Raw genomic sequence first — 17,874 nt, forward strand, 5'->3', positions numbered from 1 at the left:
GTATTCTGTAGGGAGGAGTAGGAGGAGTAGGAGGAGTAGGAGGAGTAGGAGGAGTAGGAGGAGTAGGAGTAGGAGGAGAGGAGGAGTAGAAGGAGTAGGAGGAGAGGAGGTGGTACCTGTATCCTGTAGGGAGGAGTAGGAGGAGTAGGAGGAGAGGAGGTGGTACCTGTATCCTGTAGGGAGGAGTAGGAGGAGTAGGAGGAGTAGGAGGAGTAGGAGGAGAGGAGGTGGTACCTGTATCCTGTAGGGAGGAGTAGGAGGAGTAGGAGGAGTAGGAGGAGTAGGAGGAGAGGAGGTGGTACCTGTATCCTGTAGGGAGGAGTAGGAGGAGTAGGAGGAGTAGGAGGAGAGGAGGTGGTACCTGTATCCTGTAGGGAGGAGTAGGAGGAGTAGGAGGAGAGGAGGTGGTACCTGTATCCTGTAGGGAGGAGTAGGAGGAGAGGAGGTGGTACCTGTATCCTGTAGGGAGTGTCACAGCCAGTGATGCTGATCTCTGTGGAGAAGAGGAGAGCAAACTTCTCCTCGGTCACCGACTCCGAGCCCTTCCTGTCGGCTCTCTTGATCTTCCTGATGGACTGACAGGTATGAAAACAGAGAACACATTACATCCTTCTCTTCACTGGTACATGTTCATGAGAAATACATTATGAGAGATTTATTAAAAATGATTCCCCACTGTATCCTTTACCCTAACCTGGGTTGGTATCACAGGCTCCGCCCCCACAGGCCCCGCCCTCACATGCCCCGCCCCCCCGGCCCATGTGTGTGATCTATTGGTCGGTTCACTGACTCTTTGCAAATGTACTTATTCTTAGTCGCTTTGGATAAAATGTAAATGTAAAGCCACACCTCCAAAACCCACAATTGTGATTTCAAAAATATTTTATATTGGTTCTCATACATTTATGCAAAATAAAAATCTGCCTTGGCATACTGTAATGTAGAATCTAATCTAAACTAATTTGTGCAGTTTTATAGCTGCAGTACCTACCATATTCCTGAAGGTGGCGCATGTGCTCTTGCTGGATGTGTTGTGTTCCAAAATGGCCGAGTTGTTGATGAGCTCCCCCACGTTCTCACTGGCAAAGGAAGGAAAAATACCTCAAACACACATTTCAAAACAACACTCTCCACTGCGGTCAGAGAAATGACTTGAACTATAAACTAATTTGCACAGGAGATAAGCAATATGCTTATTTGTCTCTTTTTGAGAGCATCTTTGAGAGCCAGAGAGACTCTTGTTTTGACCTTGTTAGTTTGGTATCTATGGTCACTACAGTGCGTGCTAAGAAACATTAAATTAATCTTAGTGACCGGATAGGTATTGTAAACAAGTTAAAGGTCGGTCAAATATGACACAAGACAGACCAAGCAAGTCTAAAATTAGTATAAAGAGGTTCCTTACACCTAATGTCTAACAAAGAGTTTATACTGCAATTCCTGCCAACAGTATTAACTAATAACTGTTAACTAACTTGTAACTGTTTACTAATTAACTGTAATGACATAATATCCACCTTATTGAAGCTAGTAACTGTAATGACATAATATCCACCTTATTGAAGATGGTTTAAACTGTTTGCCCTACATCCAAGTCTCTTTGAGACGTAGACATCTAAGGTTACAGGAATTGTATTTGCACACAATCCCAATTTTCAAAGGCAGCATTGTCTTCTACAGTATATAATGGACTAAAAATATAATTCCAGTAACCTTAGAAATCTAGGCCGCAGCTCAAAAGCAACACAGTTCAAAGCCATTGAAAGCAGGCCTTCCTCATCAACTCCAAGCTTCTATGCATCCTCGTGTCCTACCCCCGACCCCTGCCTCTATCTGGACCCAGGCACACTCACACACACCCTACCCCCGACCCCTGCCTCTATCTGGGCCCAGGCACACTCACACACACCCTACCCCCGACCCCTGCCTCTATCTGGGCCCAGGCACACTCACACTCACCCTACCCCCGACCCCTGCCTCTATCTGGGCCCAGGCACACTCACACTCACCCTACCCCCAACCCCTGCCTCTACCTGGACCCAGGCACACTCACGCACACACAGACATACACCAGTGTTTGCCATGTCTCTCCTATGATGTTTTTAGCCCTTCTTGCTCTGAAAATGTAATTTAATGTAATGTATTGCTCTATAAATGTTCTTAGCCGGTAGACAAACATACTCCAGGAGCTTGCTCAATTGTCTTGTTCACAGGGATCAGGGAATAAAGCTTTGATTGATTGATTGATTGAGGGAAGAATTTTTACAGCTCACTTTTCTGGCCCTTGGGTGATACTGTTTTTTTTGCTTCCCTCTGGAATATGTAGGGGTGGGTCGTATGCCCACCTCCCTTGTTCTCTGTAAAGCGCATTGTGTTGCCTCTGGGTATGAAATGTGATATACAAATAAAGCTTTAATTGATTGATTGATTGATTGATTGATTGATTGATTGATTGATTGATTGGTTGATTGATTGATTGATTGAGTGTCTGACCTGGGCATGCTGCCCAGCTGGCCCAGACTCCTGGCCTGGCTCTCGGTGATGATCTGGGCCTTCAGCATCACAGGCTTCCCTGGAGCCACCTTCTCCCCCAGCAGGTAGCGCACCGTCGTGGAGAACTTGGACTGGGTCTTGATGACCTGGGGGGGCTGCTTATCCACCATCAGAGAGCTGGGGCAGGCAGGAAATAGACTGAGTCAGACACACACACACACACACACACTGTTGTAGAGGGGTTTGAGGTTTAGATGTGGGTGTGAGGAACTAGGCCAATAGTCATTCCACAGTCATATTATTTAGCAGGTATCTAGGCAGCAGGAAAGCAGAAGGATATCGTCGGGTAAAACAGTGTGTGTAGGATGAAGGATCGGTTCTTCTATCGCTGACACGTCACCTCTGGATCAGGGATTGCAGAAGTCGCGCCAGTCTCTCCTGCAGCTCAGGGATTGGCTCACCCACCAGCACCACTTCCTGTCTCAACTTCCCATTCACACCCAGCAGTTGTTCACACCTCAAAATGAAACAAATCGATCAAGGCAAAGAGAGAGAGAGAGGGAGAGCGGGAGAGAGAGAGAGAGAGAGAGGGGGGGAGAGGGAGAGAGAGAGAGGTAGAGAGGGAGAGAGAGAGAGAGAGAGGGAGAGAGAGAGAGGGAGAGAGAGGGAGAGGTTGAGAGATGGAGAGAGAGGTAGAGAGAGAGAGAGAGATGGAGAGAGAGGGAGAGGGTGAGAGAGATGGAGAGAGAGGGAAAGGTAGAGAGAGAGAGAGAGAGGTTGAGAGAGAGGGAGAGAGGGAGAGGTAGAGAGAGAGAGAGCGTGAGAGAGATGGAGAGAGAGGGAAAGGGAGAGAGAGAGGTTGAGAGAGAGGGAGAGAGGGAGAGAGAGAGAGAAGTAGAGAGAGAGGGAGAGTAGAGAGAGAGAGAGAGGGAGAGAGAGAGAAGTAGAGAGAGAGGGAGAGTAGAGAGAGAGAGAGAGGGAGAGTAGAGAGAGAGAGAGAGGGAGAGAGAGAGAAGTAGAGAGAGAGGGAGAGTAGAGAGAGAGAGAGAGGGAGAGAGAGAGAAGTAGAGAGAGAGGGAGAGTAGAGAGAGAGAGAACAACACTTCAAAATCAAAGAACTTCAAACATAAACATTATTTACATGTGGACCTGCTGACCGTCGCCCAGAGAAATCAGTTTGCATAAACACCTCCAATACACAAGCTGGAGGATGAACAGAGCCACTTTATTACGTTATTTGCTTAACCATGCATGTGCTGCTGTTATGCAAGTCATTGGGAGAGAGATAAAGTACAACGTCACATCAATTACTATATTATAATAATAATAATAATAATAATAATAATAATAACTATTATAATAATAACAAAAATAATAATAATAATAATAATAGTACTGTAGTAGTAAGAATAATAATAACAATAATAATAATAACAATGATATCAACAACAACAGTAATAATAATAATATTAACAACATTTTTATTGTTATTATTATTAATAATAATATTATTATTATTAATAATAATACTAATACTACTAATAATAATAATAATAATAATAATACTGGTTTGTTGTATTTCTAGAGCCCTGGTCCTTGGGGGGCTGGGTGTCTCACCAGGTCTGCAGGGGACCCAGGTTGTCCTGGAAGGGGTGTCCGATGGTGGCCTGGTGCTGCTCCCACCTCCACGCCTTGATCCTGCTGATGAGATGCGTGTGACACTGGTCCAGAGTGCACACCGCCTCCTGCAGCAGCTGGACACGGTTCTGCTCTCACACACACACACACACACACACACACAAAACATGCACACACACACACACACAAAACATGCACACACACACACACACAAAACATGCACACACAAACACACACACACACAAAACATGCACACACGCACGCACACACAAACACACACACACACACACACACACACACACACACATACACACACACAAAACATGCACACACACACACACACACACACACACAAAACATGCTCACAAGCACACACACACACAAAACATGCACATGTGCACACACACACACACACACACAAAACATACACACACGCACACACACATGCGCACACGCACGCATACACACACACACAAAACATGCACACACGCACACATGCACACATGCACACATGCACACAAACACACAAAACATGCACACACATGCACAAACGCTCACACACACGCACACACGCACACACACATGCACACACACACACACATGCACACACACAAAACATGCACACACACGCTCACACACACACGCACATGCACACACACAAACACACACACACACAAAAAATGCACACACACACACACACACACACACACACACACACACACACACACACACACACACACACACAGTACATAACCACATGCACAGAAACCCCAACATGCACATGCCCTTTGTAATGCAGGAATAACCTCCTGAAAATATCACACAGTAACTCGGACAAACTGTTATATAGAAACTATAATAATCTGTCTACTGTACATCACTGATGGACATTATACATTTTTAAACGTATAATCAAATTCTATTCATATGCTTATGCATGTGAGGGCTGTATACCCTACTGTACCTTGGCTAAGGCCTTCCCTTTGTACTCCAGCTGCTGGATGTTCTTCTGGTGCGTGCTGACCTCAGAGTGAGGGCTTGTGTCCAGGCCGTTGCTCTGGTTCAGAGACCCTGAGGAAGGAATTATAAACAGATGGAATCCATGTTTGCAGGACACCGCAAATACAGTCAGATGTGTCTCGCTTTTCACCTGAACAAACTCTACTGGACAAAAGCTGTCTCTATAAGACTTAGTACAGTTGGGTGACTATTCTAGTTGGAAGCTGTATCTAAAATGTTGTTTTAGGAAGTAGAATGTGTTATTTTTATCAGTATTGGAGCTCTAGCAGCAATGTAAAATATTAGTTTTGTGAAACCAAGAAATGTGACACTATTGTTAGAATGTCTATGTTATCATGAGCCTTTCTACAGGGTTCCCTCTCTTTCCTAGAGATCCTTTTCCAGGACTTTTCCAGAACATCCTTCATGTACGCCCCAAAAAGCTAAAATAGCAGTTTATTCTTCCCCCTACGGGCCTGCCATTCCTACGGTGGTCGAACCCAAAACCACATCCCCTACCCCAACCCCGGCCTCACACATCCTCTACCCCAACCCCGGCCTCACACATCCTCTACCCCAACCCCGGCCTCACACATCCTCTACCCCAACCCCGGCCTCACACATCCTCTACCCCAACCCTGGCCTCACTCATCCTCTACCCCAACCCCGGCCTCACTCATCCTCTACCCCAACCCCGGGCTCACTCATCCTCTACCCCAACCCCTAGTAGCTCTGATAGATCGCCTAGTAGCTCTGATAGCCTCGTAGCTCTGATAGCCTCGTAGCTCTGATAGCCTAGTAGCTCTGATAGCCTAGTAGCTCTGATAGCCTCGTAGCTCTGATAGCCTAGTAGCTCTGATAGCCTAGTAGCTCTGATAGCCTCGTAGCTCTGATAGCCTAGTAGCTCTGATAGCCTAGTAGCTCTGATAGCCTAGTAGCTCTGATAGCCTCGTAGCTCTGATAGCCTAGTAGCTCTGATAGCCTAGTAGCTCTGATAGCCTAGTAGCTCTGATAGCCTAGTAGCTCTGATAGCCTAGTAGCTCTGATAGCCTCGTAGCTCTGATAGCCTAGTAGCTCTGATAGCCTCGTAGCTCTGATAGCCTCGTAGCTCTGATAGCCTAGTAGCTCTGATAGCCTAGTAGCTCTGATAGCCTAGTAGCTCTGATAGCCTCGTAGCTCTGATAGCCTAGTAGCTCTGATAGCCTAGTAGCTCTGATAGCCTAGTAGCTCTGATAGCCTAGTAGCTCTGATAGCCTCGTAGCTCTGATAGCCTAGTAGCTCTGATAGCCTCGTAGCTCTGATAGCCTAGTAGCTCTGATAGCCTAGTAGCTCTGATAGCCTAGTAGCTCTGATAGCCTAGTAGCTCTGATAGCCTCGTAGCTCTGATAGCCTAGTAGCTCTGATAGCCTAGTAGCTCTGATAGCCTAGTAGCTCTGATAGCCTAGTAGCTCTGATAGCCTATAGCTCTGATAGCCTAGTAGCTCTGATAGCCTCGTAGCTCTGATAGCCTAGTAGCTCTGATAGCCTAGTAGCTCTGATAGCCTAGTAGCTCTGATAGCCTAGTAGCTCATTCTCAGCTAAAGGAAAATAGGAGAATGTTGAAATAATTTTCCAGGACAACACGCGATTTTCCATTTTACTTTTTCTCTCAATTTCCATGTGTTTTCCATGACTGGTAATTGGTCACATGTTTTCCAGGTTTTCCAGGAACCCTGTTCTATAACATTCAACGTTCATTCAACATGTTTCAACGCGCTAAGACCTCTGTGAGCCCAGGTTCACAGTGGCTCCACAGGAAAACATGCCCAAACTAAGAAACACCAACTCACTCAACCTGTCTGGGCCTGAGTGTGTTAATCAGAGCAGGAAAGAGTGTGAATACAGTATGTATAGATGGCAGAATACTCTAGGGAAAACAGCAGGTCATCGGTGGGATGATGATGTAGTGGGATGATGTAGTGGGATGATGTAGTATGATGATGTAGTATGATGATGTAGTGGGAGGATGTAGTAGCATGATGTATGTGTGATCCTGATCAGACACTGTCCCACTGTCTTCCCACTACATCATCCTACTACATCATCCTATCACATCATCCTACTACATCATCCTACTACATCATCCTACTACATCATCCTACCACATCATCCTACCACATCATCCTACCACATCATCCTACTACATCATCCTACTACATCATCCTACCACATCATCGACTCATAGACCACCTCTCACCATATATGGACTCATAGACCATCTCTCACCCTGTATAGACTCATAGACCAGCCCTCACCCTGTATGGACTCATAGACCATCTCTCCCCCTGTATGGACTCATAGACCATCTCTCCCTGTATGGACTCATAGACCACCTCTCACCCTGTATAGACTCATAGACCAGCTCTCCCCCTGTATGGACTCATAGACCAGCCCTCACCCTGTATGGACTCATAGACCATCTCTCCCCCTGTATGGACTCATAGACCAGCCCTCACCCTGTATGGACTCATAGACCATCTCTCACCCTGTATGGACTCATAGACCATCTCTCCCTGTATGGACTCATAGACCACCTCTCACCCTGTATAGACTCATAGACCAGCTCTCCCCCTGTATGGACTCATAGACCAGCCCTCACCCTGTATGGACTCATAGACCATCTCTCCCCCTGTATAGACTCATAGACCAGCTCTCACCCTGTATAGACTCATAGACCATCTCTCACCCTGTATGGACTCATAGACCATCTCTCACCCTGTATAGACTCATAGACCATCTCTCACCCTGTATAGACTCATAGACCATCTCTCCCCCTGTATGGACTCATAGACCAGCCCTCACCCTGTATGGACTCATAGACCAGCTCTCACCCTGTATGGACTCATAGACCATCTCTCCCCCTGTATAGACTCATAGACCATCTCTCACCCTGTATAGACTCATAGACCAGCCCTCACCCTGTATGGACTCATAGACCATCTCTCACCCTGTATGGACTCATAGACCATCTCACCCTGTATGGACTCATAGACCATCTCTCACCCTGTATAGACTCATAGACCAGCTCTCACCCTGTATAGACTCATAGACCACCTCTCACCCTGTATAGACTCATAGACCAGCCCTCACCCTGTATGGACTCATAGACCACCTCTCACCCTGTATAGACTCATAGACCATCTCTCACCCTGTATGGACTCATAGACCATCTCACCCTGTATGGACTCATAGACCATCTCACCCTGTATGGACTCATAGACCATCTCACCCTGTATAGACTCATAGACCATCTCTCACCCTGTATAGACTCATAGACCATCTCTCACCCTGTATGGACTCATAGACCATCTCTCACCCTGTATAGACTCATAGACCATCTCTCACCCTGTATGGACTCATAGACCATCTCACCCTGTATAGACTCATAGACCATCTCACCCTGTATAGACTCATAGACCATCTCACCCTGTATGGACTCATAGACCACCTCTCACCCTGTATGGACTCATAGACCATCTCTCACCCTGTATAGACTCATAGACCATCTCTCACCCTGTATGGACTCATAGACCATCTCTCACCCTGTATGGACTCATAGACCATCTCACCCTGTATAGACTCATAGACCATCTCACCCTGTATAGACTCATAGACCATCTCTCACCCTGTATGGACTCATAGACCATCTCTACCCCTGTATGGACTCATAGACCATCTCTCACCCTGTATGGACTCATAGTTCTGCCTCTGCCAGTTGAGCTCCTCTTGTAGCTGGTGGATCTGCTGTCGACAGTCCTGGATCTCCAGCACCTTGAGCACCAGGTGGTCCACGTCCCGGGTGGTGGGGGCGGGGCCGGGGGAGTGGGCCAGCTGCTCCTGCACCGGGGAGGGGGGGAAGTGAGGGAGGGGGGGTACCTGGGAAGACTGGGGGGAAGAACTACGATTACAGCAGGCGTTGTTTTAATAACTACGATTACAGTAGGCGTCGTGTTAAGAACTACGATTACAGAAGGCGTTGTGTTAAGAACTACGATTACAGCAGGCGTTGTGTTAAGAACTACGATTACAGTAGGCGTTGTGTTAAGAACTACGATTACAGTAGGCGTTGTGTTAAGAACTACGATTACAGCAGGCGTTGTGTTGTGCTATACTGTACTGTGTTGTGTTGTGTTGTATTGTGTTGTGTTGTGTTGTACTGTGTTGTGTTGTGTTGTGTTGTGTTGTGTTGTATTGTGCTGTGTTGTGTTGTATTGTGCTGTGCTGTGTTGTGCTGTATTGTGTTGTATTGTGCTGTGTTGTGTTGTGTTGTGTTGTGCTGTGTTGTATTGTGCTGTGCTGTGCTGTGCTGTGCTGTGTTGTGTTGTATTGTGTTGTATTGTGTTGTATTGTGTTGTGTTGTGTTGTGTTGTATTGTGCTGTGTTGTATTGTGCTGTGCTGTGCTGTGCTGTGCTGTGCTGTGCTGTGTTGTGTTGTATTGTGTTGTGTTGTGTTGTGTTGTATTGTGCTGTGCTGTGCTGTGTTGTGTTGTGTTGTATTGTGCTGTGCTGTGCTGTGCTGTGTTGTGCTGTGCTGTGTTGTATTGTGCTGTGCTGTGTTGTGTTGTATTGTGTTGTGTTGTATTGTGTTGTGTTGTGTTGTGTTGTATTGTGCTGTGCTGTGTTGTGACCCAGACTGTGCTCCACACTTACTGCCTGGTTGAGCAGAATCCTCTCCTTCCTCAGGGAGTCCCTGACGGTCACCATGAGCTGGACGGGCTGGGGGCGGAACACGTTCTGAAACACAGGAAGACATCCCATAATCCCCCACGAGTACACACGTTCCTTGAATGTACCATGTTTCTGCAGGGATAAAGGAATGTACCATGTCTCTGCAGGGGAAAGGAATGTACCATGTTTCTGCAGGGATAAAGGAATGTACCATGTTTCTGCAGGGTTAAAGGAATGTACCATGTTTCTGCAGGGATAAAGGAATGTACCATGTTTCTGCCGGGGTAAAGGAATGTACCATGTTTCTGCGGGGATAAAGGAATGTACCATGTTTCTGCTGATGTGCTGCAGCCTCATCCTCTCCACTACATTCTGGTTCTGCTGGGCGTGACTCTGGAGGTAGGAGATGATGGTGTCCAGCAGGGTCAAGGCTTGGGACTCCTGGCCCACGTTCTCCATGTCGAAATCCTCCCTGACCACATGGACCATCACAGACCACGCACACGCACAGACAGACAGACAGACAGACAGACGCACAGACAGACAGACAGACAGACAGACAGACAGACAGACAGGCAGGCAGACAGACAGACAGATAGAAAGACAGACAGACAGACAGACAGACAGACAGACAGACAGACAGACAGACAGACAGACAGACAGACAGACACAGACAGACAGACAGAGACATACAGACAGACAGACATACAGACAGACAGACAGACAAACAGACAGACATGAACACACAACCGTGGTGGAGAAAGAGAGGGGAGAGGAGGGAGGGGAGCATTACTATATCATTGCCTGAGAAAACCGTGTGTGTGTGTGTGTGTGTCTGGAGGGTCGACAGCCTTTTGACTATGTGACAAGAAATGCAAAGGGCCCCTGAGCTCTTGGGCCCCTGGGCCTGGGCCCGGCAGGCCCGTTCAGTCATATGTCTTTGGCGGTAAACCTATCTAATTACAAGTTGTGAAATATGTAGTGAGAGTCTTGAAGAAGTTCCCTGCCTAAGGGACCCTGCAGCCCCGTATGATGACAGTAGATGACAGGAGATGGCTTCCAGGCTTGGTGACAGTCTCCCACTTCTGCCTTGGCACGTGGACCGACCGCCACTCGAGCCAACATTCCTCCCCGACATCACGCCCCCTAAGATGGGGGACATACGACACCCTGAGAACCACGCAGCCACGTCACACCCTAACAACGATCTGGAACGCCCGTCTACTGTCGCCCGCAGACCACCCTGAGAACCACACAGCCACGTCACACCCTAACAACGATCTGGACTGACACAGAGTACCAGCCACAAGCAGCATTAGTCCACCGTATTCTAACAACATGGAGAGATATCCCTCCCTCCTACCATCTATGAGGTATTCCTCAAGTGCCCACTGGCCAGAGTCCCCCCTTGGCTGATGGATGCTGACATTCTGTCCACCGAGCAGAAGCATCCATCAATACGCAGGGCGTGAACGAACGTGTCTTCTGCCTTAAAACAGGGACAGATGACTTTAAGCACGAGTCCCTGTAGACTGTGTTCTGTCTTCCTTGACTTTAGAGATGCATTTGAGACACTCAGTCACAATGTTAGGATTGGATCACTGGAGGAAATTCAGCTAATCCAAATATTCAGTGACATAGTGGAAGATTTATAGAGAGGCTCCTCTATTCCAGTACTCTGTGGAGAACAGCTCACTCACCCAACCTCATCAGATAGGCAGTAAAACCAGTTGTCCAATGGGCTGGGTTTAAAAAATCGATTCATCGATTCTGAATTCATGAATTCCAAAATCGATCTTTTATTTAATGAATTAATGAATAAATGAAGGAATGAATAGTTCATTCATTCATTCAATGATTCATTCATTCATTCATTTTTGGAAATCAGTATCGATACCCAGCCCTAGTACTGATGTGTTGCATAACTTGGCAGTCATGTAATTAAGGTTACAGCTAAAAAAAACAAAACAGGTTTTAGTAACACTCACCTAATCGATATTGAATCGAATCGTGATAATCGATTCTGAACCTTGTGAATCGGAATCGAATCGATACCCAGCCCTAGAGCCCATGGAGTGCGGTTCATTTTATAATTGCCATCAACCAATGGTTAAAGTGGATGAGTCAGCGAGCCCCCCTGTGTGACCCCCCCCCCCCCCCCCCCCCTCTACAGGGCTATGCAGACGACATCATCCTCTAGAGGAGAGCGTAATTAAGAACATGCTCACCAGCACACATTTATTTCTGGAATGGTCGGGTTCAGAGGTCAAGAACACAAAAGCTGCCGTTTTGTACGAGAGGAGGAGTGGACGGAATGTCCAGCGTTCTGACACAAGATCCGACACGTCCAGAGAACGTTCTTACAGTAGCACGTCATGACTTGATAGTAAAGGACATGTCTAATGTAACAACCTCAGTGAGAATGGACACACATTCCTGTGTCAATCCCACCATGTTCCATCTCTGCAGTAACCCAGACACTCTGACACATCTGTCTGCTAACACTCCAGATGTTGTTGTTGTTGAAGTATTTGTTCTGGAGGTATTCTGAACATTTGACCCCAGCCTAGAGGGAGTCTTCATGACCGAGGTCGTTAAGTACCGACCTCTCCTGAACCATCTCAGAGCTAGGGGACAGATGCAGACTACTTGTCTTCATATTTCCCAGTCTAGGACAAACACACAGGTTGGTCGTAAGAGCGTTCCAACACCTGGGCGTGCCAAAAAAGAGGGATAAACGCCTCGCTAAGTCCTGCTCTGTCTCTGCGGTCACAGGCAGACGCCATGCTGTATATGGAGGAGACGCTGCTACTCGTACCCTTGAAAGATGTGTGGAAAAGAAAGTTATGCCACTGGTCCGTGAATTGTGTTTGTATACTGACTGTACCTTTAGTATTTGTGTCCCTGTAATGTTCTCTATGTGGACATACATAATGGTTTTGTGTCTACCAGGGCTGTATCATTTCAGTTTCAATTCACTTCATTCGGGAAGTATGCATGGGTGTGTGGGTCTGGGTGGATGCACATTTCGGTTTCCGGCAGTGTGTGCGTGTGTGTGTGTGTTTGTGTGTGTGTGTGTGTGTGCGTGTGTGTGTGTGTATGTGTGTGTGTGTGTGTGTGTGTGTGTGTGTGCGTGTGTGTGTGCGTGTGTGTGTGTGTGCGTGTGTATGTGTGTGTGTGTGTGTTTGTGTGTGTGTGTGTGTGTGTGTGTGTGTGTGCGTGTGTCATACCATCTCTGCTCCTCAATCCACACGGCCAGGTAGCACCTGACGTCCATGGGGAAGGAGTTTGGGGGGTAGAGCTCGTTGAGCGTCTGGGTCGCCACATAAGGAATCAGCTGTTTCATCTGTGTCCACTGCGCCATGGTCAAGCAGAGCTTCAAGAGCCAGAAGGACAACACAGACATCAACATACTGTACTGATTTAAACAAAACTAAATCTAAGTTGAACAGGATATCCTGACATCGAGATGTTATTCTTAGAAAATATCACAGTATGTGAAAGTGACCTCCAAGGGGGACTTCCTGTACAGTAAATTCATCACCATGGAAACTAAATCACCAGAGCGCATTCAGTCCTAGATGTTTACATACAAAGCCTTGGCAACACATCGGTCCATCGGTCAACCCCAAAGTAATGGCATCATGCCAACAGCAAAACCACTCTTAAAATGTAACTGCAAAATGTAGTAAACGCAAAAACAAATCAGAGACGCAAAATGGTTATGGGGGGGTAGGGTGAAAAAGTAAGATTTTTTTTTTTAAATAAAAATGTAATTAGTAAATTTAAAAAAGTAAAATTAAAAAAGTAATTAATTCAGAGACTGAGACAGATGTTTTACATACTGGATGCAGAAGGAAAATAATAAGCCTAACAGTTCCCTTGGTCGGTATTTATTTCCACATTCTTTCGCCCCACGCAATGTTCAATCTTGGACCAACTCCTATTAATGCATCTTTAGTCAGTTACTCCCCCAGGAAGCAGTTTGATGACACGGGAGAGCGTTATTCATATTGAGACGTGAGTTTAACCCCTGCTGACGAAGACGTGTGTCTTCACAACTACCCGGAAATTATTCTGCATTGCTTTTGCACAAAGCTAAATTTATTACCACAACTCTCATCTATAAATCCGTCTACTGAATAACATTTGAGGTGATTGAGTGCTGTGGTTGTTTGTTGGACTGTAGGAGGTGTTTCCAGAGCACAGTGAACACTCATGTGTCTGAGAAAGAGAAGGTCCACTCCGATGCTTCTGCAACACTTCTACTACTTCCTGTTCCTGGCAGTGGTGGCCGGGCTTCCCGTTTCAGACTGACTGCGACTCTAGATTGATATAACCAAGGCAGAGACACTGATTAAGCAGGGCGTCTCTATGCTTCTGAGAGATGCCAGTCACAGTCATACCAGTCTAACACACGAGTAGCGGATAGAGAACGCTGTAGATGATCCCTGAAGCCTGACAGTTTAACGCTGACAACTGAAATAATAGGAGTTCAAACAATAACTTTGTTGTGAAATCCAGAGAGGAATTCAATGTGAAAAACACAACCGATACTGTTGTAACCTGCCCCTATACTGCTGTAACCTGCCCCTATACTGCTGTAACCTGCCCCTATACTGCTGTAACCTGCCCCTATACTGCTGTAACCTGCCCCTATACGACCAATACTGCTGTAACCTGCCCCTATACGACCAATACTGCTGTCACCTGCCGTTTCTCAACTGAACACTGGGACATTTGAGGAAATGCTGACACGTTTCTAAGCACATGTATTGATAAGACCTTGACCATAGTTCAATTTCCCCCCAGGGATTAATAAAGCACCTACCTACCTACCTACCTACCTACCTACCTACCCACCTACCTACCTACCTACCTACCTACCCACCTACCTACCTACCTACCTACCTACCTACCTACCTACCTACCTACCTACCTACCTACAGTACTGTACCTACCTACCGACCTATCTACCAACCTACCTACCTACCTACCTAGTAACATCCTACACCATACACTTCACCAGCTTGAACATGTTTGAGCGTCTTGACTCTCTGGCTGCTGTACACTAGGGCTGGGTACACTAGGGCTGGGTACACTAGGGCTGCTGTACACTAGGGCTGGGTACACTAGGGCTGGGTACACTAGGGCTGGTGTACACTAGGGCTGGGTACACTAGGGCTGGGTACACTAGGGCTGGGTACACTAGGGCTGCTGTACACTAGGGCTGGGTACACTAGGGCTGGGTACACTAGGGCTGGGTACACTAGGGCTGGGTACACTAGGGCTGGGTGCACTAGGGCTGCTGTACACTAGGGCTGGGTGCACTAGGGCTGGGTACACTAGGGCTGCTGTACACTAGGGCTGCTGTACACTAGGGCTGGGTACACTAGGGCTGGCATGAACCTCACGATACGATACGCATCACGACACATGGGTCACCATACAGTAAGTACTGTATCACAATACATTACCACACAATACAGTACATATTGTGATGCATTGCAATACATATTTATATAGGCCTAATTCGGGTGGTTCACGTTTATTGGAACATTTCCAGCTCTGGTGCAGTTATTAAAACAGTTCTCCAGAGCACTCCTTTATGCTCGTTCGTAGGGGTGTGGAAGTGTTGGAGTCGGACTGATGAGTGTGTTTTTGTAATGGGATACCTACAGTAGGTAAATACGTGCTGCGAATGGTTGCTACGCAACGCATAGTATCCCTTGATCTTATCAATAGACTCGTCAATGAGATTGACGGCGCATTAATACTAATTGTTATGTCACAATGGCTGCTAGCCAATCAGAATCAAGTATCCAAACTTTTACATTTTAAAACACGGCTGAAAATACAAGTCCATCCCCCACTCGCTGAGGTGATCCTGAGGGCAGAGGGCATGTGAGGACATTTTAAATCCATTTAAAACATGAATAATGTATCTATGACATAGTCTTCATGTTCAGTCTATATATATTCCCTGTCTTGTTCTGTGTATTTTCCTCATCCTTGTTTTGTTTTACTGTGTCAATATTGACCAACGGAAAATCCATACAGTAGGCCTATCTCTGAAAAAAATATCTCTATGTAGGCTATTGCTGTATCGATTTTATTGCACAGACCTACTGTACACATAATGTCCAGAATTATTCAAACATAAAACTGTTTTCATAAGGAATTACTGAAACCACTATAGAGCATTATTGTGACTCGACATTCAATGAAGAGAAAACAGAAGGTCTGTTTAGTGATGCTGTAACACTGGGCTCTCACTAACTACCTTACATTACTCTCTGGCCTGGGCGGGATTCGAACCCAGGTCATCTCACTTGCATGTGACCATCTGGCAAGAACCCCACTTTAACCAGCTACAGTACCCCACCAAAAAGCTTGCGAGCTGATGGCCTATTAATACAAAGGAGTGAGTTTTAACCGGGTCACGGCACCATTGTCACAGGTTCCAATGCATCGCTCGTTGTCAGTATTGCTTCCACCCTCACTTGATCCCTGGGTTCAATCTCTGACCCCCTGACTTATGTGACCTCCTACAGAAGCATCCGTTTTGTCGTCTACGCACCACAAAGCTGCTGATTCAAACGGGTTACTGAGAGAGTTCAACCAATTCAACTCGATTACACAACATTAGAACCGGATAAACTGGTCTAGATATAACAAGGCATGGCATTCACATGCACGGGGATTTGTCTCAGAACATATTTGAAGCTTCATAGTGACATTTTTGCAAACCAACTTGTAGGTCATTGTAATGTAGGCTACTAGGTTATTTGTATACACAAGAAGGGTTAAACAGGTTACTTAAGGAAAAAGTAATGATTTTAAGGAGTGCACATGAGTAATCTCCTCTCAAGTCCAAGTCAAGCAGTCCTCCTGCTGGACCGCAGTCCTACTGTAGGCCTACCTCACTCACGCAGCATAGGTGGGGCCTAGCAGACATGTGAATAAACACTCACAACAACACAACCAAACAACTACACTGACAAGTAGACATACTGTAGGGTACAAAAATAAAGAAATGGTGCTTACTGATTGAGTTTTATAGTGAGTGGTGTAAGCCTATATTTAATATAGCCTATATATATAAAGCCTATATTTACAGTTAGCTAGGCTATTCACTATCACTTCAGCAATATGGGTTACAAAATTGTCAGATAAATTGACGAACTTGGGTAATACAATGAATTTGACAGAGACTCTCGATGAAACTAAGCAATTACAACACCAACGCTGTCAAAAGACTAGAACAAGATGGAATATTTAGGATAATTGAATAAATATCGCAAAACAGAGCTCAGGCTCTAGGCCCAGTTTCCAATTGACCTACAGGCTCCCGTACGTCGTTATCTTACCGTGCGCCAAAAACAACGCTCAGATCAATACATTTAAAAGTTCATCTGGGTTATATCCTTCCGTCCACCGCCTGTAAAAGACGCACCTCGCTGGCTTACTTGGGGAAAAAAGTGTGTTAAAGCCGTTGGGTATTTCTTAAGACAGCGTAGAGCAAAGTTAACACAAGAAGAACTGTTTCTACTTCCCCATTGCGGGTGATCTCGCTCATATGAGCTCCTGCGCTTCAGAGAACATTTCCTGCGCTCAAGTTCAAGTCGACACATGAGGAGGAGCGAGTCTGCAGGAAGATCCTCATTCTGGACTAGTGGATAGAAACGGGTTCTGGTATTGAGTTAGACTACAGCTAGGCGTCAAACACACAGCTATTTAAAACATAGCATAACTGTGCTGATAATGAACACGATTCTGCAAGTGTTTTGGCAATTAAAAGCGAAATTGTGTTTGGTAAAGCGAAATGAACAGATGCGTAAAGGGTTAAATGCCAACAGGGAAGTAGAAGTTGTTATAATACATGTTCTCTGATACAGCCTCTAAGCGCGATAGTGGTAGAAGGGGAAAATGTTGACTCATTTCTCAGAAGGTGTGTAACCAGACTTCCAGTAGTCTAAACATCAAGGTTTCGGTCTAAACATCAAGGTTTCTGTCCGTCCATAGAAAGGGCGCCGT

The 17,874-nt window shown here is 46.2% G+C and overlaps 1 protein-coding gene across 1 annotated transcript in view; it reads right to left on the reverse strand.

Moving 5' to 3' along the window:
* The window catches only part of stat6 (signal transducer and activator of transcription 6, interleukin-4 induced), a 29,082-nt gene extending 11,609 nt beyond the window's left edge, over positions 1-17,473 (reverse strand). The window contains exons 1-11 of the mRNA XM_084462130.1: positions 17,208-17,473; positions 13,068-13,213; positions 10,165-10,309; positions 9,820-9,903; positions 8,853-9,054; positions 5,096-5,202; positions 4,111-4,259; positions 2,894-3,010; positions 2,494-2,670; positions 992-1,079; positions 453-575 (exon numbers count right to left, since the gene is read on the reverse strand). Of these exons, the coding sequence (XP_084318256.1) occupies positions 453-575; positions 992-1,079; positions 2,494-2,670; positions 2,894-3,010; positions 4,111-4,259; positions 5,096-5,202; positions 8,853-9,054; positions 9,820-9,903; positions 10,165-10,309; positions 13,068-13,201 (1,326 nt within the window). The 5' untranslated portion in view covers positions 13,202-13,213; positions 17,208-17,473. The remainder of the gene's footprint in view (positions 1-452; positions 576-991; positions 1,080-2,493; positions 2,671-2,893; positions 3,011-4,110; positions 4,260-5,095; positions 5,203-8,852; positions 9,055-9,819; positions 9,904-10,164; positions 10,310-13,067; positions 13,214-17,207) is intronic.
* Positions 17,474-17,874: the final 401 nt, after the last annotated feature.

This window comes from Borostomias antarcticus (genome assembly GCF_949987555.1).
Source record: "Borostomias antarcticus genome assembly, chromosome: 3".
In the NCBI taxonomy this organism is placed as follows: Eukaryota; Metazoa; Chordata; class Actinopteri; order Stomiiformes; family Stomiidae; genus Borostomias; species Borostomias antarcticus.